Below are 27,881 nucleotides of genomic sequence, written 5' to 3'. Positions count from 1 at the left end.
GATTTATATCTGATTTGGAATGATTGCATCAAACGTTTTTCTTTGTTACATTTTATTAAATTTATTTATTCATTCATTTTACATCCCAATTCCAGCCCCTTCCCTCCTCTCGTCCTAGTCCCATCCTTGCACCATCTTCTCCCATCTCTCCTTTCTTTTTCCTCAGAAAACAAGAGTGCACCCAGTCCCCACCTTGTACAAACCCACTGCAACACATCCAGTCGCATTAGGACTAAGTACATCCTCTTCCACTGAGCCCAGATGAGGGAGCCCAGTTACAGGAAAGTGAGCCAAAAGCAGGCAACAGAGTCTATGTCAGAGAGCCCCTACTCCATTCGCTATGGGACCTATATGAAGACTGAGCTGCCCATCAGCTTCATACGTGTCAGGGTCTAGGTCCAGTCTTTGGTTAGTGCTTCAGTCTCTGTAAGCTCCCACGGGCCTAGGTTAGTTGACTCTGCTGGACTTCTTGAAGAGTTCTTGTCCCTTCTGGGTCTTTATATCCTTGCCCCTACTCTTCCATAAGACTCTGTGAGCCCAGCCTAATGTTTGACTATGGGTCTCCACATCTGTTCAGTCCCCTGCTGGGTGGACCTCGCAGAGGACAGTTACACTAGGCTCCTTCTGCGAGCATAGAAGAATATCATTAATACTTTTGGGGGTTGGCTCTCTTCTAGGGGATGTGTGTCAGATTAGGTCTATCACTGGTTGGCCATTCCTTCAATCTCTGCTTCATCTTTATTTCTGCACATCTTGTAGACAGGGTAAATTTGCAGTTAAAGTTTTTGTGGATGGTTGGTGCCCCTCTCTCCACTGGAAGTCCTAAATGGCTAGAAAGTGGCCACTTCAGTCAACATGTCCACTATAGCAAGAAGCTGCTCCACATCCTCTCCAGCACGTGTTGTCACTTGAGATTTTGATCTTGGCTATTCTGATGTGTATAAGGTGAAATCTCAGGGTTGTTTTGATTTGCATTTCCCTGATGACTAAGGCTGTTAAACATTTCTTTAAGTGTCATTAAAGTCATTAACATGTCTTTAAGTGTCAAGAATGACATTTCTCTGTCATTTGATATTCCTCTACAGAGAATTATCTGTTTAGCTTTGTTTTCTGTTTTCCATTTTTAATTGGATTACTTGTTTTGTTGTTTTTTAACTTCTTGAATTCTTTATATATTTTAGATAACCTGGAACCCCTGCACAGATGTGGCCCATGGCAGCTCAGTATCTAAGTGAGTTCCATAGTAAGGGCAACAGGGACTATCTCTGACATGAACGCAGTGGCTGGCTCTTTGATCACCTCCCCCTAATGGGGGAGCAGCCTTACCAGCCCACAGAGGAAGACAGTGCAGCCAGTCCTGATGAGACCTAATAAGCTAGGGTCAGATGAAAGGGGAGGAGCACCTCCCCTATCAGTGGGCTTCAAGAGGGGCATGGGAGAAGATGAGAGAGGGAAGGTGGGATTGGAAGGGAATTAGGGAGGCAGCTACAGTTGGGATACAAAGTGAATAAACTGTAATTAATATAATTAAAAAAAGAAGTTTCAGCTAGTCACCTCTATATCCACCCAGGAGCCTCCCCTGTCACAGGTCTCCAGCTTGTTTCAGAGATCCCCCCTCTCAGTTTCTCTTCTTTCTCCCCACCCTCTTACCTCCCATCCCCACTCTCTCCACATCTGATGCCCGCTCTTTTTCTTCTCTCCACACCCTCTCCCACCCAGTTCTGTCTCTTCATCCATTTCCAATAATTATTCTGTTTCTCCTTCTGAGTGGGACTCAAACATCTTCCTTGGGCTCTCCTTGTTACTTAGCTTCTTTAGGCCTATGGACTGTCATATGGTTATACTGTACTATAGGCTGATATCCACTTATGAGAGTACATACCATGTGTGTCTTTCTGGGTCTGAGTTACCTCACTCATATTACAAAAAATAATATATTACAAGAAAAAACACATGCATTAAAGTCTAAATAGCCTAAATAATTCTGTATGTTAACACATGAGCATTCTATATATTTTACATGTAAGTTTTCTAGTCAAGTGGAAGAAGTATTGCTTGGCAAAGGGGTACATAGTACAGCTTTTGAGAAGGAAATTATATTATTCCTTTTTTGTGTTTTTTTTTTCTTTGAGATAGAATCTTGCTATATACCCTAGAAGCTTTATCCTAATCTCTTTCATTATTTCACATTAGTTCTATACATGTTAAAGGTTAATAATAACAAAGAACCTGTGAATTTAAAGTGTTTATCACTCTAGTTGGTGACATGAACCTGGGAGAGCAGGGCCTAAAAATGAGGTGGACTAAAGTCTCATGCAAAGCCAACTCTGTTCAGACCTTCAGACAATGTGAACCCTGAGCTTTAAGAAGACTAACATGAGTAAGGTGTTCAATCACAAGGACAAGCATCACGTGGCAAAAACATGTTTTTCCATAGAGGTATCTGAATAATAACAGCTGAAGTAAACTCCCTTCCATCTGCTACACCCAGGAGGAGCATGAGAACACATTCCAAGAATAATTCTGTGTTTTAAAGAAAATAAGGAAACTAAGCAGCCTATTGGCTTCCTTTGAACAAGGGGGTCTAGGTCCTCTCCATGCATGGTCCTTGGTTGTAGTATTGGTTTCTGCAGGCCCCCTGTTCTCAGGTATTTTGGCTCTGTTGTTCTCCTTGTGGAGTTCCAGTCCCCTCCAAGTCTTTCTATCTTCCTCTTCTTCCATAAGGTTTCCTGCATTCTGCCCAAAGTTTGGCTGTGAGTCTCAGTATCTCCTTCAATAGCCTGATGGGTAGAGTCTTTCTGAGGTCCTCTGTGGAAGTAAGGGGTACAGGGGCTGTCTCTGACATGAACTCAGTGGCCAGCTCTTTGATCACCTCCCCTTGGGGGGGGTGCAGCCTTGCCTGGCCACAGAAGAAGATGATGCAGCCAGCCTTGATGAGACCTGATAAGCTTGGGTCAGATAGAAGGGGAGGAGGTCTTCCCTTATCAGGGAAGTAGGGAAAGGGCATAGGGAGAGAAGAGGGATAGTGGGTAGGACTGGGAGGAAACAAGTAAGCAGACTGCAGAGGGGATACAAAGTAAATAAATTGTAATAAATAAATGAATAAACAAGTAAATATTTTTTAAAAAGAAAGAAAATGAGGTCCCAAGGTTGTCTTGTCTTTTTGTCTTGGAGTGTTCTCACAAGCAGTTAGAATTCTCATATGACTCTATTCTTAGACTCTTTCCCAGTAGTAAAGAAGATTCAGAGTAAATACTTGTATAGTTAGAAACATTGTTCTTTTGGGTACGGGGTCACATGTTACCAAGAATAATAATGAACATGGCACAATACAAAATCATGTATGTACTTGAAACATTATGAGGATTTTTGTTCTTGTTTTTTGTTCATAGAACTTTAATTGTATGGTTTTGGAGCTTGAACTTTGTAGATGGCATCATAATGTCTCAGTGTCAAAAGGTTGTTCCTGAGCTGATGAGCTGCCTCACCAGGTGAGGACACTTGCTTTCCCACCAAACTTTAGTTTTATCTTCAGTGTTACATATTAGGAGAGAATTGATTCCTCCAAGTTGTCCTTTGACCTCCGCACATACACAGTAGCAGAGGCATTTATGTATACACACACATAGTAAATATATAATAATGTAGAAATGCTTTCTATGTTTTTATTTATAAATGGGCCTCAAGATTTATTTGGTTTTATATTTGAAAAATTAAATATGTCCTACATATCATGTCCACTAATATTAGCAAAATTATATATAAATACAAATAGGAAATGATACACATTACTATAACTGTTAATAGCCTTAGCTAGAGAAAAGCTCTGTCTGTAAAATGGTAACCACACAGGCAAGTCAACCTTGGTTCAGTCTTCAGAACCTGTGTTAAAAATAAGTTGGGCATGGTGGCTGGCCTGTAATCACAGAGCTGGAAAGGCCGAGGTGGGCAAGTCCTAGAGTGTACTATCCAAATAATGCAGCTAAATCAGTATGCTCCAGGTCAAAGAGGCCCTTTCTCCAAGAACCATGTGGGAGGATCCTGATGAACAACAATCTGAGGTTGACCTCTGGCTCCCACACCGGCTGCCACACAAGCATGCACCCACTAACCCCATCCACAGAAGAAAGTATTATTATTAAACCATTTTCTAACTGTGTCATTATTTGTAGAATCATAATGTATTGGTATCGATTCTGCAACTCTGAGTACTAAATGCTAAAAATGTTATATATTTCAACTATGTGAAGCTGAAATCATATCTGTTTCTCATGATTATTTCTTCTTTAATGTAATTGCCTGTTTTCAGTTAGTCAAAGGATCTCTCTTCGAGTACTTTCTGTTAACTTCATAATTTAATGAACATCGTAATGTCCTTCGTTATAACTATTATGAGTAAATCAGTGATTTTCTACTTACTATGTCATACACATATGTAAAAGGGAAGAGAAATGGTCTAGGATATTAGATAAACACTTTTAGAATTCATGTACTGAAATGCATGATTGTAAATTATGCTGTATACTAGTGAATAAAGTTTTAAGTTTTGAGAAGCTTAAGAGAAGAAACATAATTTGGTTTGGACATCAGGTGTACCTCAAAGAAGTGACATTTATGCCAAGGACTGAGCATGTTTGGTTAGTTTGGGATAAGAATGGAGACAGTGATTGGAGGCAGGCTGAGAGGTGGGACAAATGTCTAGCAAAATTTGGATAATCCATTGGCTTACTATAATAATCAAGGGGGAAAAGTTATCAGAATTATTTCAGTAGATAGACAGGAACCCAGTCATACAGTACCTATGAAAAGCTACATTAAGGAACTGGTTCTAAACAAAGAATACTACATTGATTTCTACTTTTGTCAAAAAGTAGAAACTTTAGAAACTTATTTAGGGATTTATTTCTTATAACTCTGTTTGTTAAAAGTATGAGTTATATTGGGCTAAAATTGGTACATCGACAAGACTGCTTTTTTGTTTGTTGATTGGTTTCTTTGTTTTTTGTTTCCTTTCTGGTGTATCCATTTTTCTTCCTTTTTCTGTCGTTTAGAGGCATTTGTATTCCTTGTCTCAAAGCCTTCTCCCTTCATGGATAAGTAATTGGTGCATTGTCAAAACATTGTTTTATTGACTCTGTTTCCTCTGAACAATTTAGGTTTTTTTCTGTTAAAAAACAAATTAAGACAAATTAAAACAATTAAGATTTTTTTCTGTTCAAAGGAATCATTCGATTAGTTACCTTGCTTGAGTAACCTAAGGTAATCTTTCTTTTCAAGGCCCTAAAATTTAATATTTTAATGTAAGGCCAAATATTTTCAAGTTATGAGAATTAGGATTTAAATACTGTAGATGTTGGTATACTACCAACTCTATATAGGATAATTTTAAAAAGAAATTGTAGGTACAGTGGAGAATGTATTGGAGGGCCAAGCAGGGAAACAGTTTAAACTATTAGGGAGTCTGTTGCTTCTGACTTGAGATGTTATTGCTTAAGAGAATCATAGTGGAGCTGTAGGGATAACGAGGAAAGTAAACTAGGGGGATACTTTGAAGGTCAAATGGATGGAATTTGGCAATAGTGTCAATATAGGTTTTTATGAACTGTTATATTTCAGAGATGACCTCTGGCTTTCTGATGAGAAGCACTGAGGTGATTAAGGAGTGAAGTAGAAAAGACTAGAGGTAAAAAAGAGTTTGGAAGAAGCTGGGCGCAGTGGTGCATGCCTGTAATTATAGAACTCAGGGAGGCAGAGGCAGGCAGAGGCAGGCAGATCTCTGTGAGTTTGAGGCCAGCCTGGTTCTACAAAGTGAGCCCAGGACAGCCAAGGCTACACAGAGAAACCCTGTCTCAAACAAACAAACAAACAAACAAAACTAAAATCAAAGGAGGGAAAAGGCGGTATGAGATGTCCAGTGCAGCATGGGTAGAATAAGATGAGTGAGACCCACACCCAGGCCGTGTGGCCACAACACTGAAAGGTCTTCTTAATTCCTCATTGTATCATTTCCTTTGTCTCTTATGGGTCAGTTGTTATTAATAAATTGGATTTTAGGCTGTATTCCTTTTATATATCTCTACTGTTGGAAACAATTGTGAGTAATTACTCTGCTTTGTAGTCTCACTTTATTACTGGAAAGTTTGGAAAATAGCAAGTTCAGTACTTTAATATGTCAAACATATTACGATCACTATGAAACAGGAATTTTGAGGGAAGGACTGTGATGGATGAGGAAAGCTTGTAAATCTCATGTCATTTGTTTAACTTAACCTCATATATATATTTTTTCAATATACATTAGGTGAATTCACTACATTCAATGAAAAACACTAAGAGGCATCTGGCATCCAACTGCCTTTTTCTGACAAGCTCACTCAGGCTAGTAATGTTTCTGCTTTGTGGGCTGATTGGCCTGTTACAATAAAAGCTAATGAGAGCTATTGAAAATGCACATGCTGCTGTTGTTACTTTAAACTTTACAGATGCCCCTAACTTTCTATTAAAGTTGGATTAAATCCTCATCGGATATAAGAAAGTAGAAGCTGCACTATGGGATCAACTGAAAACATGTTTTATAAGGTGTTTTAAGGCCCAGGGAGAAATTATGCTAGGGATTTGGGCAAGTAATCTGGATTTTTTTTCAATTGCTCTTTCTTTATTCAAATGCTCTTTAAACATTTAATTTCACTTTTACATAACATGATCAGAGAGTTTGCCTTAAAATACTTGTATAGAATTTGTGTTAAAATTTCAAAATCATTATTTTTTAAATCATTCAGACTAAAAAATCATTATTTTTTAAATCACTTAAATATTTCAGTAAAATTAAAACTTTTTATTGGTGTGTAAATATTTTATGAACTATTAAAATATTTTAGTATTGAAGATTGGAATTTTAATTGAAAATTCATAAATTTTCATCTTAACTTGGAAGTCAACACATATTGAGCTATAAGCATCTTATAAGTTAAATATTTTTAATACTCATTGAATGTCAGTCAGCTGACCAGATAAGAGAGAAATAGTTGGTGCAAACAACATTTATCCATAAAACTGGAGTGATAGACAGTTCGCATGTAGAAGGGTAGTTGCTGCAGTCTGTGAGGAACGGATTTTAAATCTCTGCACTCACAAGCAGGACCTTCCAGTGAGGTCTGTGACCCAGCTGTGAGGGATCTGGAGTCCTTCTCTGACTGTCTCAGCATGTGCATGCATGTGTATTCACATATACACCATGTAAGCCCTTTCTTCTGAAGTTGCTTTGGGCCATCGTGTTTCATCACAACTATATTAAACTTCATGAAAGTATATACTTTTTCTAATAGGTCCAAACGAAGATTTTATATACACACAAACATGGGTAAATAAATGAATAAATAAATCTTAAAAAATATTTGGAGTGGTAGTTTAAGACCCATTAATTGAAGATATTGGTTTTTGGTTTTTTTTGCTTTAAAAATATAGAGGTGCTTTATTTTTTTATTTTTTACCTTTTTTATTATTTTTTTACACTTTATTCACTTTGTATCCCCCCATAAGTCCCTCCCTCCTCCCCTCCCGATCCCACCCTCCCTTCCCCTTCTTCATGCATGCCCCTCCCCAAGTCCACTGGGGAGGGGAGGTCCTCCTCCCATCTGATCTTAAGTCTATCAGACCACATCCAGAGTGACTGCATTGTCTTCTTCTGTGGCCTGGTAAGACTGCTCTCCCCTCAGTGGGAGGTGATCAAAGAGCAGGCCAATCAGATTGTGTCGGAGGCAGTCCCTCTTCCCATTACTATGTAACCCACTTAGACACTAAACTGCCATGGATTACATCTGCGGCACAGGTTCTAGGTTATCCCCATGCCTGGTACTTGGTTGGAGTATGGGTCTCTGGGAAGACCCCTGTGTTCAAATCTTCTAGTTCTGTTGCTCTCCTTGTGAGGTTCCTGTCCTCTCCATAACCTACTATTTCCCACTTCTTACATAAGATTCCATGCACTCTGCCCAACAGTTGGCCATAAAGTCACAGCGTCTGCTTTGATAGTCTGCAGGGTGGAGCCTTTCAGAGGCCCTCTGTGGCAGGTTTCTGGGTTGTTTCCTGCTTTCTTTTTCTTCTGATGTCCATCCTCTTTGCCTTTCGGGATGGGGATTGAGCATTTTAGCCAGAGTCCTCTCTCTTGATTAGTTTCTTTAGATGGACAGATTTTAGGTTTATCCTATAAGTCTGTATGAGTGAGTATATACCATGTGTGTCTTTCTGCTTTTGGGACAGCTCACTCAGGATGATCCTTTCCAGGTCCCACCATTTACCTTCAAATTGCATGATTTCCTTATTTTTCATTGCAGAGTAATACTCCTTTGTTTTTTTTTTTGTTGTTGTTGTTGTTTGTTTTTTGTTTTTTTTTTTAGTATGTTTACTGGGAAGATACTTCACTTTTGGTCTAATATAAATTAAAAGTTTAAATCTTATATGTAGCTTTTAATGCAAAGCATACCATAATATGGTTGAATATCTTATTAATATAGAGAAAAAACTCTGGACCTTGTTCAATAAATCCGTAAATTCAGGCCAGAGTGGAGCCTACTCCACATACTTTTTCTGATGGTTAAACTGTACGTAAAATTTGACCATGTTAGTAACTGTCACTGACACTGTAGGTTTCTGTTTTTGTTTTTTTCTGGAAGTTCCTTCATTTCACTTATATTCCCTCTCCTGTGTAATGGAAATGACATGACTACTTTTCAGTGCTGTCTTGGTATTTTGCTGCAGTTGAATGACCTCAATCATTTTCTCTCCTCTATATCCCTAAGTTACATACAAGCTTTCAAAACCTACTATTAAGTTGCTATGAATGTCACCACAACTTATGGCTATTATTCTTTTGGTTTCTAGGCATAAGTATTCCAAAATTTCTGTAGATTCCAATGATCAAAAAAGAATTTGTGTCTTCTAAAATGCTGACCTATTTGCATTGTTTTTTTCAGTAGTTTATTATGTTTTATTCTTCTTATAATTTATGTTCCAAAATAATATCTTGATTTTGTATCTTCTTTATTCCTAATGCCCTAATTTTACTTTTAGCCTTAACTTTCTCTTATGAGGTTTTATTTATGTTAAAGCTTAGTTATGGTTTTAACTCATTTTTTTCTGATGCTTTTCCTGGTACTATTGAGAATGCATTCTCAAAACTAATACAATTGTTTTACTTTTTCATCTTTAAACAGTACAAGCGACATCTAGTGTATTTTTTATCTTGAGTATTTGATTTTTGAATATTCTTTCCCTAGTTTTCAGAGTAATCTCTTTTTCATTCTTGAGAAAACTTGACAGATATATAAGCAAAACTAAACCTAGTAAATAAATATAGGATTGGCTACACTATAATATTACATTGTGAGATATGTGTATTGTACAGTGCCAGTTTAAATAAAAATATGTTAAGATTTTATGAATTAAAATATAAACTTCAGTATAAGTCTAATCAAAAGAAAGGAGGTAATAGTTTCTTTGTTTCTTGAAGTATGGCAAAAAGATTCTGAAATTAATCTGGAAGAGTTAATAAAATTGCATGTTTATGCCATAGTATTATGCATTCACGAGATTAGCAACTTTTTAATCACAAATCCAAGAGCTGTGTCTATCATTCCGAAACATTACGTGATTGTTCACCCTCATGTATGGAAAAATCTTGCAGCAGATTTTATCTGTGTGCATGACAGTGTTACTGAAGAAGCATTCCTCTGTGTTTTCATTAGCCTGTCTCACAGGTTTCCTGATCTAGGTGCTCATATCAGGGCTGCAATTCTTTGCTTGATGTCTTACCAACATAACCTTTTAAAATACAGAAGAAAATCAATTTCTGCAAATACCTATACTATAAATAATTCATTTATAACCTCTTAACGTCTTCAAAATGGTTGTCAGTTATGCCAGGGTATGGTGGAGCACACCTGTAATCCCAGCATTCAGGAGGCACAGGCAGGTGAATCTCTGAATTCAAGCCTGATCTACAGAGCGAGTTCCAGGACATCCAGGGGTACACAGAGAAACCCCTGTCTTGAACAACAAAAAATAGCAGCAACAAACACACACACTCACATGATTTTACATTAGAGACATTTGCATATACGTGTATGTGTTTTACTAAGTATATTTCCACTGCTATTTAGAATTTGATAATTTTATTCTATGGAAGACTTCATATTAACTTTTGTGCAACTGAAATTGACCTTTTAAAAATATTTATATTCCCTGTACCCTGTGTATATGTATGTTTGTTTGTGTGTGTGTGTGTGTGTGTGTGTGTGTTTGTCTGTACCTGTATGCACACCCTATTTTATGACACATTGTAGGTATAGAGGACAGCTTGCAGAAGTTGGCTATCTCCTTCTCTTATATGAATTCCAGGGATCAAATTCAGGTTATCAGACTTTTATCAAGCACCTTTATATACTGAGTCATCATATTGCCCCAAATTTGACATTTTAAAAATATTTTTCTTTTCATCCATTTCAATAAGCATATGCACAATTCCTGCTTATAAAGATGAATGTATGTTTCAGACTTAGTTTTTATTAGTGTAAATTAATATTTATCCACAAAAAATAAGCAAGAGGTTTTAACATATAATAATAAAGGTACATATACTCTAATATCTTGTGGTACACTAAAGGATAATAAAGGATATATCTTTTTGAAGTAATTACTTTACAACTTTCATATGTAAAAAATTACAATTATCTTATATAATTTTACAATAATTTAAATATTCCACTAAATAAATATTTCAGACATTTCCTTAATGAAACTCCAAAAGTACTTAAAATGAGTTTCTATTTTTAAGGACAATGGTAATTTTTAAGGTGATAACAGGATTTTTTTTCTTGTATGTTGCTTGAGAGCTAGCAGTGAATGGACAGTTGGGAAAGTTTATGAAACATTTTTGATGGCTTTAAGAAATTGGTTGAAGGAACTCAATGACTGGCTCTTTGACCTCCCCACCTCCCAAGGGAGGAGCAGTCCTGTTAGGCCATAGAGGAGAGCTTTGCAGCCAGTCCTGAAGATACCTGATAAAACAGGATCAGATGAATGGGGAGGAGGTCCCCCCTATCAGTGGACTTGGCAAGGGGCACGGTGAAGATGAGGAAGGGAGGGAGGGACTGGGAGGGAATGAGGGATCAGGACACGGCTGGGATACAGAGTTAATAAAATGTAACTGATAAGAAAAAAATAAAATTCAAAAAAAAAAAAAAGAAATTGGTTGAACCTTCAGCAAAGTGGCTCGATAAAAAATTAACTCAAAAACATCAGAAGCCCTCCTATATACACAAGACAAAAGAGTCGAGAAAGAAATTAGGGAAACCCTTCACGATAGGCACTAATAACATAAAGTACCTTGGAGTGACTCTAACCAAGTAGGTGAAAGACCTGTTTAAAAAAAAAAAAAAAAAAAACTTCCAAGTCTCTGAAGAAAGAAATTGAGGAAAACATCAGAAAATGGAAAGATCTCCCGTGCTCATGGATCAGTAGGATTAACATTGTGAAAATGGCCATTCTGCCAAAAGCAATCTACAGATTCAATGCAGTTTCCATCAAAATACCAACACAATTCTTTACAGACCTTGAAAGAAAAATTCTCAACTTCATATGGAGAAACAAAAAAACCCAGAATTTCCAAAACGATCCTGTACAACAACAGATCATCTGGAGGTATCTCCATCCCTGATGTCAAGCTGTACTACAGAGCAATAGTAATAAAAAATGCATGGTATTGGCATAGAAACAGAAAGATGGATCAATGGAATTGAACAGAAGACCCAGAAATAAACTCACACACCTCTGAATACTTGATTTTTGACAAAGAAGCCAAAACCATTCAATGGAAAAAAGACGGCATCTTCAACAAATGGTGCTGGTCCAACTGGATGTCTACATACAGGAAAATGAAAAATAGATCAATATTTATCACCCTGCACAAAATGAAAGTCCAAGCAGATCAAAGACCTCAATATAAAACCAGATACACTAAATCGGTTAGAAGAAAAAGTAGGGAACAGCCTAGAACTCATTGGCACAGGAGACAACTTCCTGAACAGAACACCATCAGCACAGGCTCTAAGAGCAACAGTCAATAAGTGGGACCTTGTGAAACTGTAAAGCAAAGGACACTGTTGTCAGAACAAAACGACAGCCTACAGATTGGGAAAGGATCTTCACCAACCCTACATCTGACAGAGGGCTGATATCCAAAATATATAAAGAACTAAAGAAGTTAAAAGGCAATAATTCAAGCAATCTAATTAAAATGGGGTACAGAGCTAAACAGAGAATTCTCTATAGAAGAATATAGAATGGCAGAGAAACAACTAAAGAGATGCTCAACATCCTTAGCCATCAGAGAGATGCAAATCAAAATGACCCTGATATTTCACCTTACACCCATCAGAATGGCCAAGATGAAAAACTCAAGTGACAACACATGCTGGAGAGGTTGTGGAGAAAGGGGAATCCTCTTCCATTGCTGGTGGGAATGTAAACTTGTACAACCACTCTGGAAATCAATCTGGCACTTTCTCAGACAATCAGGAATAGTGCTTCCTCAAGATCCAGCTATACCACTCCTAGCCATATATCCAAAAGATGCTCAAGTACACAACAAGGACATTTGAGCAACCATGTTTGTAGCAGTTTTATTCGTAATAGCCAGAACCTGGAAACAACCCAGATGTCCATCAACAGAGGAATGGATACAGAAATTGTGGTACTTTTACACAATGGAATACTACTCGGAAATTAAAAACAAGGAAATCATGAAATGTGCAGGCAAATGGTGGGATCTAGAAAAGATCATCCTGAGTGAGGTATCCCAGAAGCAGAAAGACACACACAGTATATACTCACTTATAAGTGGTACTAGTCCTATAAAATAGGATAAACATACTAAAATATGTACACCTAAAGAAGATAAACAAGAAAGAGGACCAAGGGTAAGATGATCAGTCCTTACCCAGAAAGACAAAGGGAATTGTCATTGGAAGTAGGAGAAAACAAACAATAGGACAGGATCCTACAACAGAGGACATCTGAAAGACTACCTAGCAGTGTATCAAAACAGATGCTGAGACTAATAACCAAACCTTTGGCAGAGTGCAGGGAATCATATGAAAGAAGGGGGAGTTAGTATGACCTAGAGGGAACAGGAGCTTCACAAGGACCAAATATATCAGGGCACACTGGTCTTCTATGAGACTGTGTTGTAGGTGACTATTAGTATTTACTATTGATTTATCTTCTGGTAATGCTGCTGTTAATCCTAAGCAGCTGTATAACCAAATCACCACACAGACACTGGGTTTATACAGTTAACCTAGAACACAATGCTGGGCAATTGCTACTCCCTCCTAAACCTCCAAGCCCTCATAGTTTCCTAACATTTAGATTTCCCACGTTATACTTGCTTTTAGTGATATCTTAGGTCCAGTCCGTCTCTCCACCTAGTTCAAAGATTCCTCCTCCAGCTCTCTCTCCAAGCTCTTCTTTTGCCCCTTCTCCTTCCACTCATTTCCTGCCCTCTAGCTCCTCTCTTTTCTGTTCTTTGGCTCCTCCCAGCACAACATTGTGTCTAGTTGCTTTATTTGGAAGTTTACACCAAGTTGAGACAGGATGCTTAGAATGAGTATCACAATGCAATATCTGGATTGAAACCAGAGTTCGGGGATGGGGGGAGAAATCAGCATTTGAATGAACAAGGGTAAGGTGTATATATTTGAAAAGAACATTATACAGGACCCTACCACAGAGGGCATCTGAAAGACTACCCAAAAGTGTATCAAAGCAGCTGCTGAGACTAAAAACCAAACCTTCGGGAGAGTGCAGGGAATCATATGAAAGAAGGGGGAGTTAGTATGACCTAGACAGAACAGGAGCTCCACAAGGACCAAATATATCAGGGCACAGGGGCCTTCTGTGAGACTGTTTTTCCAACAAAGGACAATGCATGGCTATAACCAAAAACCCCTGTTCGGATGTGTAGCCCATGGTAGCTCAGTATCCAAGTGGGTTCCCTAGTATGGCAGACAAGGATTATTTCTGACATGAACTCAGTGACTGGCTCATTGATCTTCACCTTTTCCCCCCAAGGGAGGAGCACCCTTGCTAGGCCACAGATAAGAACATTGCAGCCAGTCCTGAAGATACCTGATAGGCTAGGGTCAGATGGAAGGGGAAGAGGACCTCCCCTATCAGTGGACTTGGAAGAGGGCAGGGAGGAGATGAGGGTGGGAGGGGCTATGGCTGGATACAAGTGAATAGCCTGTGATTAAAATAAAATCCACAAGGACCAAATATATCTGGGCACAGGGGCCTTTTCTGAGACTGACACTCCACCAAGGACCATGTATGGCTATAACCAGGAACCTCTTCTCGATGTAGCCCGTGGTAGCTCAGTAACCAATTGGTTTCCCATAGTAAGGGGAACAGGGACTATTTTTGACAGGAACTCAATGGCAGGCTCTTTGACCTCCCTACCCCACAAGGGAGGAGCAGTCCTGCTAGGCCACAGAGGAGAACTTTGCAGCCAGTCCTGAAGATACCTGATAAAATAGGGTCAGCTGAAAGGGGAGGAGGTCCTCCCCAATCAGTGGATTTGGAAAGGGGCAGGGAGGAGATGAGGGAGAGAGGGTGGGATTGGGAGGGAATAACGGAGTGGGATACAGCTGGGATACAGAGTTAATAAAATATAACTAATAATAAAAAATAAAATTAAATTTAAAATAAAATAAAAAGCAATTGGTTGAGTTATTCTCTTTTTTGGCGTAAGGTTTTCTTTAATTATTTTCTTTATTAATTACACTTTATTCACTTTGTATCCCCCCTGTGGTTCTCTCCCTCCTCCAGTCCCAACCCCACCCTTCCTCCACCCTCTGCATGCATCCCCCTCCCCTAGTCCACTGACAGGGGAGGACTTCTTTTCCTTCCTTCTGATCCTAGTTAATTAGGTCTCATCAGGAGTGGCTGCCTTGTCTTCTTCTGTGGCCCGGTAATGCTGCTTCCCCCTCAGGGGGAGGTAATTAAAGAGCAGGCCAATCGGTTCATGTCAAAGACAGCCACTGTTCCTATTACAATGGAACCCACTTGGATACTGAACTGCCATGGACTACATCTGTGCAGGGGTCTTAGGTTATCTCCATGCATAGTCTTTGGTTGGAATAGCAGTCTCAGGAAAGACCCCTGTGCCCAGATTTTTTGGTTCTGTTGCTCTCCTTGTGGAGTTCCTGTCCTCTCCAGATCTTACTGAAAGATCCCACTTCTTTCCTAAGATTCCCTGCACTCTGCCCAAAGGTTGCCCATAAGTCTCAGCATCTACATTGATGGTCTGCAGGGCAGAGCTTTTCAGAGGTCCTCTGTGTCAGGCTCCTGACTTGTTCTCTCTTTTCTCCTTCTTCTGATGTCCAGCCTCTTTGCCTTTCTGGATAGAAATTGAGCATTTTAGCAAAAGTCCTCCCTCTTGATTAGTTTCTTTAGGTGTACAGATTTTAGTAGGTTTATCCTATATTATATGTCTATATGAATGAGTATATACCATGTGTGTCTTTCTGCTTCTGGGATAGCTCACTCAGGATGATCTTTTCCAGATCCCACCATTTATCTGCAAATTTCATGATTTCCTTGTTTTTTTTATTGCTGAGTAATATTCCATTGTGCAGATATATCACAATTTTTGTATCCATTTCTTCAGTGAGGGGCATCTGGGCTGTTTCCAGCTTCTGGCTATTACAAATAAGGCTGCTACAAACACGGTTGAGCAAATGTTCTTATTGTGTACTTGAGAATCTTTTGGATATATGCCCAGGACTGGTATAGCTGGATCTTGAGGAAGCGCTATTCCTAGTTGTCTGAGAAAGCACCAGATTGCTTTCTAGAGTGGTTGTACAAGTTTACATTCCCACCAGCAGTGGAGGAGGGTTCCCCTTTCTCCACACCCTCGCAGGCATGTGTTGTCTCTTGAGTTTTTGATCTTAGCCATTCTGATGGGTGTAAGGTGAAATCTCAGGGTCATTTTGATTTGCATTTCCCTGATGGCTAATGAGGTTGAGCATTTCTTTAAGTGTTTCTCTGCCATTCAGTATTCTTCTTCAGAGAATTCTCTGTTTAGCTCTGTATCCCATTTTTTAATTGGATCACTTGATTTTTTGCTGTTTAACTTGAATCGAATAGAATACCCTGACATAAATCCACCCACTTATGGACACCTGATTTTTGACAAAGATGCCAAATCCATTCAGTGGAAAAAAGACAGCATCTTCAACAAATGGTGCTGGTCTAACTGGAAGTCTACATGTAGAAAAATGCAAGTAGATCCATACTTATCACCCTGCACAAAACTAAAGTCCAAGTGGATCAAAGACCTCATCATAAAACCAGACACACTAAACCGCTTAGAAGAAAAAGCTGGGAATGCCCTTGAGCTCATTGGCACAGGAGACAACTTCCTGAACAGAACACCAATAGCACAGGCTCTAAGAGCAACAATCAATAAATGGGACCTCATGAAACTGATAACCTTCTGTAAAGCAAAGGACACTGTCCTCAGAACAAAACGACAGCCTACAGATTGGGAAAGAATCTTCACCAACCCTTTATCTGACAGAGGGCTAATATCCAGTATATTATATATAGAACTAAAGAAGTTAAACAGCAAAAAATCGAGTTATTCTCTTAAAGATTGTTTTAGAATAACGTCAGACAGGTTTGTTTTTTGATTTTTTTTTAAGAAATTGGGTTTTGATGTGTACATATGGATGCTGTATCTGAGCTGATAAACGCTGTGCATGTGTAGATATACCCATGGACTTTCATTTGCTTCTTACCTGCACATGACATTTTTAAATCAGACTGATTTCTTTCGTTACAGAAACACCTGCTCCATTTCCAGACACTGTAAAGGAGAAGGAAACACCAGCCCCTGGTGAAGATATTCAGCTGGAGAGTTCAGTTCCTCACACAGATTCCGGAATGGTAGAGGAGCAAGTAGCTAGCATCCTGGATGGGGCAGAGCTAGAGACTGGTGCAGGTCCTGATGCAATGAGTGAACTTTTATCCACTTTGTCATCCGAAGTAAAGAAGTCGCAGGAGAGCTTGACTGAACATCCCAGTGAAATCCTGAAACCTGCGCCATCCATATCTAGCATTAGTCAAACCAAAGGCATTAATGTCAAGGAGATACTGAAAAGTCTTGTGGCTGCCCCGGTTGAGATTGCCGAATGTGGCCCTGAGCCTATTCCATACCCAGACCCAGCACTGAAGAGAGAAGCGCAAGCTATTCTTCCGATGCAGTTTCATTCCTTTGACAGGTACGTTCCAGCCTCCTTATCCATGATGTTCTAGGCATAGATGAAACATTAAGCTGTTAGTTTACAGAACATCATGAGGCTCTCAAGAACTTCTCACTCATGAATGAGAAGACTGCCGAAGTCTAGTCCACAGGATGGAGCCTGGGATGAGGCATTATGTGGTAAGTTGCACTCCATGCTGGAAATGGTGAACACAGCACCAGGTAGGAATCTACCACTGAAGATGGATCACACACTGGGGAATCTGTTTTCTCTTTTGCTTTAAATGTTCTCTCTTTGAAATGGATGGACAACTCTCTCCAAGTCTTTTCTGACATTATAAAATGTTGCAATATTATTATAGATTTTAAACACTTCGTTTAAATAGTCTCATTTAATTTTAATTTTTGATTGATATTTATTGAAAAATACAAACAAAGGTTTGTGATTCTTTTCCTGAAATTTCTGTCATCAGTATAAAACATTTTGCCAGATATTTGAAAATAAATATTTTTGCACAGCCTTTTTTTTTTTTTTTTTTTTTTTTTTTACTTAGAACCTGGCCCATATATCTACATTTTAATATAAAAATCATTCAAAAAATTTGGAAGCAACTGGTTCCTTTTTCAATTCCACTACATATACAATTAAGTATATCACAATAAAATGTTACAGATATAAAAAATAATTTTATTTAATATTTTACAATTTAAGTCAAGTGTAGCAGCAGAACGTTCCTGCAGGTGTGCACTCATTGCCAGCAAGAAAGCTCGAGCATTGGCTTACTGTACAGTTTAAATTACATTTACGTGTTGATATGTACACTAAGGTTGGTACAGGTGTACTGTATGAATTAACTCTTTGTTTGAAACATATCTTCATACCAAGAATTTGTGGGTGAGAGAGAGAATTGAAAAATAAGTGCTTTCATCTTTAGTGATAAAGCTTTAGTGATAAAGATTTAGTTTAGGAATCAGTGTTTCTTAAAGCTAAACTACCAAGATCAACATATAGGCAAAACAGAATAAGTAATGTTTATTTATTACTGAGTGGATATATAACATAATTTTCAGAACTAACCATTATATAAAGATGGCTATTAAAAGTTTCTAAGATGTGGGAAATTATAAGACCGAAATGCAGAAAATACTTTTCTTAAAGTTTGGATTAAATAGTTGTTGGCTATTTAGTAGTTTAATATTTATTCACATGGTGATTGTTCCCTCTGGCATTTCACATTACATCTGTATTCCACATATTCAAGTTATCTTTGCAGGATATGAGTGTATTTATGCCTATGGGTTTGTGTCAATCTGTGCCTTCTTCTCTATGCACATAAGACTATCAGTGTCTATATACTATATATCACAAATTAATAAAGTAGTTGAAGTTGTCCAATTTAATTTTAAATTATATCTTTACATTTTGTCAAAATACAAATCAAATTAACACGTCTAGACAATTACTGAGATTTATAGAGGATTTGATATAATTATGCAAAATGTTTTTGTGTTGATTTGGATTTTTTATTCAGATGTTTTCATTACAATTTACAGCTGTCACCTGAATGGCCACTTTTCTTAGCTAGAGCATTTATACTCTCCAGAATGTTGTTTTGAAACAATAGGACTTTTCATTTGTTCCTGGTAGTATTTGTGCAAAATGCAGTAGGAGTGGAATCATTATTCTAAATTGTTAACTGGAATGAAATGGAAGAGCACAAAGCATGTTTTTCATGTTTTTATTCTTTTAGGAAGAGTCTTCGTGTAGTTAATATATGCAGTAGCTCAAGTCCTAGCACATGTAAATGATGAGGTGATATTGATGAAAGGAGGGGATTGAGGTCTCAGGGGCACTGATGACGGATTGAACAGAAGCGGCCTTGCACTGCACGTAACTCAAGTCTGTCGTCTTCACTGCTCAAAGCCGTAATGGGAGGTGGCAGTCTGAAATGAGTCGCCACGGCAAGGAGTATTATTTTTGAAATGCTTTCACACAAATCACTAGGCCCTGCATACAACTTAGTTTCATGCTTTAATGTCATCAGGAGGCACAAATTGGTGTGTCTAATTGTTTGCCACCTGCCAGCAAAATGAGCTGCCAGCCAGCCAGACGGGTTTGATTGTCTGTCAGCCAGTGAATAGATTGAGAGTGACAACATCAAAAATTTAACTTCAAACTCTGAAGCTTTGAGGAGCTTTTCAGAGACATCATCCCCTTAAGAACTCCTGGACTGCTGCATTTTCAATTATATTTCCACTATATTGCTGATGTTTACCTTGTCTGTCTTAAGGTAGTTATGTGGCATATAAAAATATTTCTGAAACACTAAAGTCTGAAATCCAAGTTATGACATTTCTTTTAACAATAGATTGAATTCCTGGAAAAATGGGATCCAAGATGACAGATAGCCTTTAGAATGAAAGTCTAGAAATCTCCAAGTGTCAAACAGAATGGCCACAAGGCTTATTCTACAGATACAGTATTTTGATTTTACTTTTAGTTGAAATAGCAGTAAACGCAGTTGCGCAGTCGTTTAACTAGCTCTGTGCAGTTGCACTAGGAATCATGGGTGATATTTTTGGTAACTGATTTCTTATTGGTCTGTTGCAGCTATTGCGGCAATATGTTTCTTATGACTACTCTCGACTCTAGGTTTGGAAATGATTTGCATAAAAGCTGTAGAGACTAGAGTTCTGCTCACACAACTACATTAGCTGTTTCTTCCCACTTAAGAGACCTAACAGACTAGGATCAGAAGGAAGAAAAAGAAACCCTCCCTACCAGTGGACTTGGGGAGAGGAGTCTGTGGAGAAGGGGGAGGAAGGGAAGAATTGGGAGGGGAGGAGGGAGAGAACTAGTAAATACAGTATAATTAAAAAAAGACAAAAAAAAAAGATGGAACAATGAAGAATTTCAGTATTTTAAAGTTCATAACTTTTAACACGTAAATAGCAACATCAAATTTATAAATGCTTAGGTGTAATAAAACAACCTTATTTTAGAATTTGCTATTTCTTCAAAATGTATGTGGTATTCTTTATATAGGTGTTTTTATCTGCATGTACACTAAGTATTGGTTCCTTTTGTTTCTTTGTGGTATCTGTGAAGATTTAAAAATGTGTCTTTGATTACACTGAATTACCAAAGGCTGTATCTTCCAAACCACAGTGTGTGTAGAGATTGCACAGGATTTTTTATTATTGAGTGAAAACATTTATGGTGGTTTTGTTTTCTAACAGCAAAACTTAGTATTTTCCTCTGAAAACTGACACCGCTAGTTGCAAAATTCTCTACCAACACTTCATCTTTGGTATATATACCAGTAGACTATGTTTTTTTTAGTTATTTAAGTCAGGCTGGCAATAACTCCATCACTGTTAGCTTTTGGCCAAATCTGCCAGTAAAGTTCTGGCCCCACCTGCCCCACTATTTTTTAGCTAACATTAAACTCTGCATTACACATGCTTATCTTGGAAAGAAAATAATAAAGAAAATATGGTTGTTGGAACATTTTTATTGTTACTTTTTTTAAAAAATTGTAAACCGGGGATATTATAGAAAGCTTGTAATTGTTTTCCTTCCATGACTAACAGAAACTAGTATGTTCAAAATTATATAGTATATATATGTCATCTTTTCTTGTTTTACAAACCTGTTTTGTATTCAGATTACTAGATTTGATGTAGTCAAGCAAATTAAAAATATGTTTTGCCTCCAACATGTTTTCTTCTCTAAAGCAGAACATCCTTGAAATAAAATATGAGTTAAAATAAATAAAGCTAAGTAAACAGTTTACGTAGATTTTCTGTTTTAACAAAGCATAAGCTTAGTGTAGGTATATCCTCATGTTGTTAGATTTTTAACATGGGCTTCAGTGATAAAAATAAAATATGAAGATGCAATAAAGAAATTTTTTAAATTTTATTTTATTAATTACACTTCATTCACTTTGTATCCCTGCATAAGTCTCTCTCCCTCCCCTCCCAATTTTAACAAATAGATCTTCTTTAAACATAGAACTAAGATTTTTTTTAAAGGTATAATCATTTGTGCTGGTAATGTTTTCTACTCTTTCTGTTTGCTTAAGGATCTATTTTGATTGTATCATTTAAAAGAAAAAAGTAAATATATTGAAAATTAGTTATAAACCTGCAAGCTCTTCCAAGTCAAATGTTGCATTCTAATTTCTGGTTTTCTCCTGGCTAGAATGGCCTGGGTGTGATGGAGTTTTGACTGGGTGTATTCTGTGGTTCCTTCACCTCCCCTGGCATCTACAGAGACAGATTAAGTGAATTAAATAATGAATCCTCTTTAAGTGGTGCATTTATGAAGTATGATTTTTGAACACTTTCCTGGTATTCTACAATATTTTATCAAGTATAGAAGCATAATAGATCAAGTGTTAGATCAATAGCTTTGTGATATCTCATGAAATTCAGTAAACGGTTACAATTCCTGAAGTAGTTAAGTAGTTAGCACATTTTTTCCACTCAGTTTTTTTTTTTTTTTTTTTTTTTTTTTTTTTTTTTTTTTACATAAGCCTTTTTGGACAAAGGGTGATAGTCTGGAAATGAATAAATCTGGCTATTAATAATTGACCTCTATGTAGTCCATTCTTGTTCCCTCCCACTGTCCTCTTTGTTTTTGGGTGTCTTCTACTGAATGAAATTTTTGCATATTTTTTTGCCAGAGACATTTTTCTATTTTATTAATTTCTTTCTTTAACAGTTTCCTAGATTTATATAGTGTATTCTGATTACTCTCATCACCTATCCTCCTTTACCTCCCTCCCATCCCTGATAACCACTCACTCCTTTTCCAGATTTTGACTTTTGATTTTTTTGTGACCTACTTAGTTTACCCAGGCCATCTGTGAGGGTATTGGAACTATCTGCTGAAGCCTGGAGGGTCAGCAGTATGAATACAACTGCAGGCTGTGATTTCCCTGCTTCTTGAATCTGTTGATGGCAAATAATTCAGCAGTGAAGAGTAGGCTTGGCCCTGTCCTCCACCTGTGCCCACTGAGTATCAGCTCATTTTTATTCAGTCATCATAGTTGTTGAGAATTGGTGATTGCTATGGCTTCGTCACAGCCCTTCTTCCTGTCTTCTGCTTCCATGTTCTTTCTACTCCATTATCCTCCCTTTTCCCTGAGCCCTGGAGAGGCTGTTACATATGTCTTCCTAAGAGCTGATCATTCATCTAGTGTTTATTCTTAGCACCCTGACCATCATGAGTCTGCATTTACTGTCAGCCCCTGGAAATAGTCTCCTTTGATTAAAGCTGAGAGGAGTATTTGTCTGCATATGAATATAAATATTTAAAAGGTACTTTGATATTGCTCCAACTTAGCTAAACAATTGTATTTCATTCTCCATCCAGGGCCTGTTACTTGCTATAGTAACCAGGCATGGATCCCCTTGTGTGGAGAGGAAATCGGATTTAATCAGAGAAAGTTACTTACCCTTAGAGCAGTAGTGTCACTCTTGCGCTAGTGAGCACATCTTGCCTGGCTGGGCCATCTCGTGGTTAGCAGTTTTCACAGGCAGGTAATACCATCAACGCTTTTTCTCACTGAGCAGTTTTAATAGCACTTACCAATACTGTAAATGTTACCCAGCAAAGAGGAAGCTTTCAGCAACAGCAATCTTCCAGCTCAGTTCCAGCTTGATGTTTCTCCATCCTGCAGCCAGTGTGTGTGATATACACTGTGATAGGCTCTTATCGGTTAGTTCTTGTGAGCAACCAAGAGGAATGGCAAGTGCCTAGATTATTTTCAAAATCCTTGTATACATGAATGAGGAAGAACATTGACATGTGTTTTTCTGAGCATCAGTTACTTCTCTCAGGACATATAACCTGATTCCATTTCCTAGCTTTTGTGAATACAGCAACTGTGATAGAGTAAATATCTCTTTAGGAGAATATTGAGTCTTTGGGATATATACCCAGGAATAGAATAGCTGAGACATATAACATATAGGTTTTTGAGGAATCTTCATACTTGTGTATGTACCAGTGTGCACTCTTGCTGATAGTGAATAATGGTTTCTTTACCCTCATATCCTCACTAGCATTTGTTCTCATTTGATTTCTTGCTAATAGCCATTCTGACTAGGATGAGGCGGAATGTCAAGGTAGTTTTAGTCTGTATTCCCATGACTGCTAATGATGTCGAACACCTTTTAAAACTGTTTTTCATCATTTGTAGTTCTTTTGAGAATTCATTGTTTTATATATAGACCAATTTCTTGATTGGTTATTTTTCTTTTCTGTTTTTTTACAAAAAAAAATTTAATTCTGTAGTCTATTATTTATCTTCTGATTGCTGTATAGCTGGCAATCTTTGTTCATTCAAAATAACAAATGAGGGGCCGGAGAGGTGGCTCAGAGGTTAAGAGTGCTGGTTGTTCTTCAAAAGGTCCTGAGTTCTATTCCCAGCAACCACATGGTGGCTCACGACCATCTATAACAAGATCTGGTTCCCTCTTTTGGCCTGCAGGCACACATGCAGGCAGAATACTGTATAAATAACAAATAAATAGATCTTTAAAAAATAACAAATGACCCCAATAGAATCTTTAAACTTCCCTATGAAACTTCATAAGCCAGGCCTTATCATCTGCATTGCCCTTAAGGTTCTTGTCTTCCAAGCTCCTAGAGAACACCCACTGAGGTCTCAATACTCAGAGGCTTTTTCAGCCAATGTTCCAGTATCTTACACAGTCTTCCCCCAAACAACATGGTCAGCTCTGTCACAGTATTACCCCACAATCCTGGAACCAGCTTTCATCATTGTGTTCTATTACTGTGAAGAGACCTCATGATCACAGCAATTCTTATCTACCAACAAACAGCATGGTCAGGCCTGTCACAATACCCAATGCCAGATACTGATTTGTCTTAGTTAGGGTTTCTATTCCTGCAGTAAAATTCTATGACCAAAAAGCATGTTGGGCAGGAAAAGGTTATTGGGTTTACACTTCCATATCATGATCCATCACTGAAGGAAGTCAGGACAGGAAATCGAAACAGGGCAGGAACCTGGAGGGCAGAAGCTCATGTAAAGGCCATTGGAGGGTACTGCTTATTGGCTCGCTCCTCATGGCACACTCAGCTTGCTGTCTTGTATAACCCAGCTTTACTTGCCCAAGGGTTGCCCCATCTACAGTGGACCAAGCACAACCACATCAGTCACTATTTAAGAAAATGCCCCGCAGGATTCCCTATAGCCATGACTTAGGAAGGCATCTTCTCAGTTGAGGCTTCCTCTCCGACAAGGATTCCAGCTTGTGCCTAGTTGGTGCAAAACTAGCAAGGACATTCCACTGGTGTTCTGTCAGTTGCCTTTTCATTCCATTCACTGTTTCTTTTTTGGTCTAGAAGATTTTTAGTTTCACTTATTAGGTCGTTTTTATACTATTCTATGAATCCATGAACAAAAGAGAACTTTCTGTCTTTTAGTGTCTTCTTCAATGTCTTCAGAGAAATTTTAATTTAAATTTCTTTTTTATAATTTTATAATTTATTCACTTAACATCCTGATTGTAGTGTCCCACCCTTCCTTCCTCTTAGCCTAGTCCTCCCCTAGTCCTCAGAAAGGGGAGCCCTCCTCCCTTACCATCTGACCCCAGCCTATCAAATCTCATTAGGACTGTCTGCGTCCTCATTCTCTGTGGCCTGGAAGGCGCCACCTCCCCTACTCGGGGGAAGTGATCCAAGAGCAGGTAACAGAGTCTATGTCAGAGACAGACCCTGCTCTCTTTACTAGGGAACCCACTTGGAGATTGAGCTGCATATTGCTACATCCGATCAGGAGGTCTAGGTCCCTTTCATGCTTGGTCCTTGGTTGGTGCATCAGTCTCTGCAGCTCCCATGGGCCCAGATTTGTTGGCTCTGTTGGTCTTCTTGTGGAGCTCCTTTCAGCTCTGGGTCCTTTTATTCCCCCACTCTTTCCTAGGACTCCCTGCACTCTGCCCAAAGTTTGCTTGTGAGTCTTGGCATCTGCTTCGATGGAGTCTTTTAGAGGACATTTATAGTAGACTCCCATCCTGTTCCCTCTCTTCAACTGCTTCCCATGTCTGTTCTGCTTGCTGTTCTGAATGAGAATTAAGCATCCTCCCTAGGGTCCTCTTTGTTATTTAGCTGTTTCAGGTCTGTGGATTGTAGTATGGTTATCCTGTATTATATGGCTAATATCCGTTTATAAATGAGTACATACTGTGTGTATTTTTCTGCTTCTAGGTTACCGCAGTCAGGATGATCTTCTCTAGTTACATCCATTTGCCTGTAAATTTCATGATTTCCTTGTTTTTAATTGCTGAATATTATTCCATTGTGATTAAAGCTTCACTGTAGAAAGCGTTCATCTCCTTGGGCTTTTTTTTTTTTTTTTTTTTTTTTTTTGGCTATTGTGAAATGAAATTTTTATTTGTATAGAGAATGAACATTGATTTCTGTATGATAATTTTGTTTTCCAAAACTTTGTTGGAAAATATTAATTTAGTTCTAGGAGTGGTATGGGTGAGTCTCTATGGTCTCTTATATAGAATTATATCAGGAGGTCTCTGAAATTTTTTTCTATTTGTATCTCTTTTATTTCTTTCTTCTGTCTTACTGCTCCAGCCAAGACTTTAATCACTGTATTAAAGCTGGGTCAGGTTTCTGCATGGACTGATCACTTTTTGCAGAACCAGCCATAAAATAGAGGTGACAAGGGGGCCTAGTAACGGCAGGGTCTTCATGAATTTCCTGTGAGTGAAAAGGAGAGGACCCTAACCAGAAGTAAGTTTATCATGGATTCCAGTGTAAGAAGGCCTATCAGGATCTCAGTGTCCCAGGGAGGAAAAAATGATAGATAGAGCCAGCATAGGGTCCTGGGGAAAGCAGGGTGGTATTAGGCAGTCTCTGGAGAAGCAAGAGAGCTATTCCTGTGGCAGTGTTTGCATGGCATCCTTGGAAAGGTGATCAAGGTATTGGAAAACTCCCTATCTAGCTTTGGAGTGGAGTAAGACTGTGAGACCCAGGCACAGGAATATTCAGTATTGTGATCTTAGCAAATAATTTGATCATATTAACTAAAACAATTTGTCTTCACAAATTTATAAAGTTATTGATGAAGAAAAATATCTGTGAAATCAGTCAAACTCACCTTTCTCTTCACATCAGTTGAATCCTTGTCGCATGGTCATCAGCCATTTGAGCATACCTGTTATTGGAAATTGCTAAGTATTACAGAGATTTCTCTGGGCTGTTGGTCCTAACTTGATAGTATCAGATACATGGGTGTTTTATTTTATTACATATTTTTAGAAGTTTTCAAAGTTACTACATTTTTTCTATGTTTTTTAGACCTTTTAGGCTTCATAATACTGTTTTCTTTATGTTCTATTTTAAGTGTTCCTTTAAGATATATTATTCATTGTTACTGTTGAAATACATAGCCTCAAACTGCCCATAGGTTTTTACTTATGAGGACAACAAGGACAAAATGTCACAGGATTGTAGTTTCTTTCAAACAGGGTACAATTGTTGATGTAGACATGGGCTGCTGATACCAGCACTTTTGAGGGTTCCATGGTAATATCAATAGCATAAAGTGCAATGATGATTCGTAATATGTAGGTGCTGCACCACGCAGTTTGACAGCAGTTTTGTGCAGTATAAACCATTGGGAATTTTATTGTAATAATGAAGAGAAATGAATTGACAGGTACTCACGTGTTTCATACCACACGGCTAGCAGTTGTCAGATCTAGACTTCTAACCCAGGCTGGGATACCTAAAGGTGTGCTGTCAGTTGCTGTGCTTTCCAAAGCCCAGTGCCATCGATGGTGGGCTTCACCATGCTGCAGATGTTTGAGATTTTTGCATGTTAGTGATAAACTTTTTTCCTTCTCACTGAGAAGACCAGGAAAGGATCCAAACCAAGGCAAAGAATAGCAATGAAAAAAAGTATTTTATCACTGTCTGTGGGCTTCTGTTTATCCCTTCTCAGAGTCCACATGAGGATGTTTTCCAGCTCACAAAACCCATGCCACTCACAGGAGGTAATTTTCAGCTGACAAACATCATACCTTTTCAAGGGGGCTGTTTCTGTTGGGGGCGAAACATTCCCACATTTTGGATCAAAGCAAAACAAAACAACAAAACAAAACATTCATATGACACAATTGAGTTTCCAATGAAACCAGAAATTCCACTTCACCTGCTACATCGTAGTTTTCTAGACAATGTTTTTTACTGGTCTGGAGCTCGCCAATTTGGCAAAAGTGCTGACTAGTAAAGTCCTGGAACCCTCCTGTCTCTGCTTCCCAGTGCCCAGTGCTGGGATTACAGGAGCTTGTGGCTCTGCTTTGAACCAGGCTTTCTTTGCACACAGCTGCAAGGGACCCATATTTCTTTATCAACACGAACTTTGAGAGATGCAGAAAAACACAGAATAATTTTACTAATAATGTATTTCCAAATGAAGAATTGGTGTTTTTAGACCTAAAGCAGTTAAGTAAAAAGGAGGACCCAAGGGAGGATGCAGAAATCACACTCAGAAGGGGAAATAGAATA

The 27,881-nt window shown here is 38.3% G+C and overlaps 1 protein-coding gene across 1 annotated transcript in view; it reads left to right on the top strand.

The window, feature by feature from the left end:
• Nbea (neurobeachin) overlaps nucleotides 1–27,881 on the top strand; it is a 509,877-nt gene that overhangs the window by 182,257 nt on the left and 299,739 nt on the right. Inside the window, exon 30 of the mRNA XM_055596761.1 lies at nucleotides 16,898–17,336. Coding sequence (XP_055452736.1) covers nucleotides 16,898–17,336 — 439 coding nt within the window. The remainder of the gene's footprint in view (nucleotides 1–16,897; nucleotides 17,337–27,881) is intronic.

Source organism: Psammomys obesus, unplaced genomic scaffold, assembly GCF_907164565.1.
Source record: "Psammomys obesus unplaced genomic scaffold, mPsaObe1.curated_primary_1811, whole genome shotgun sequence".
NCBI classification, from domain to species: domain Eukaryota; kingdom Metazoa; phylum Chordata; class Mammalia; order Rodentia; family Muridae; genus Psammomys; species Psammomys obesus.
This window is presented reverse-complemented; position numbering and strand designations above follow the sequence as displayed.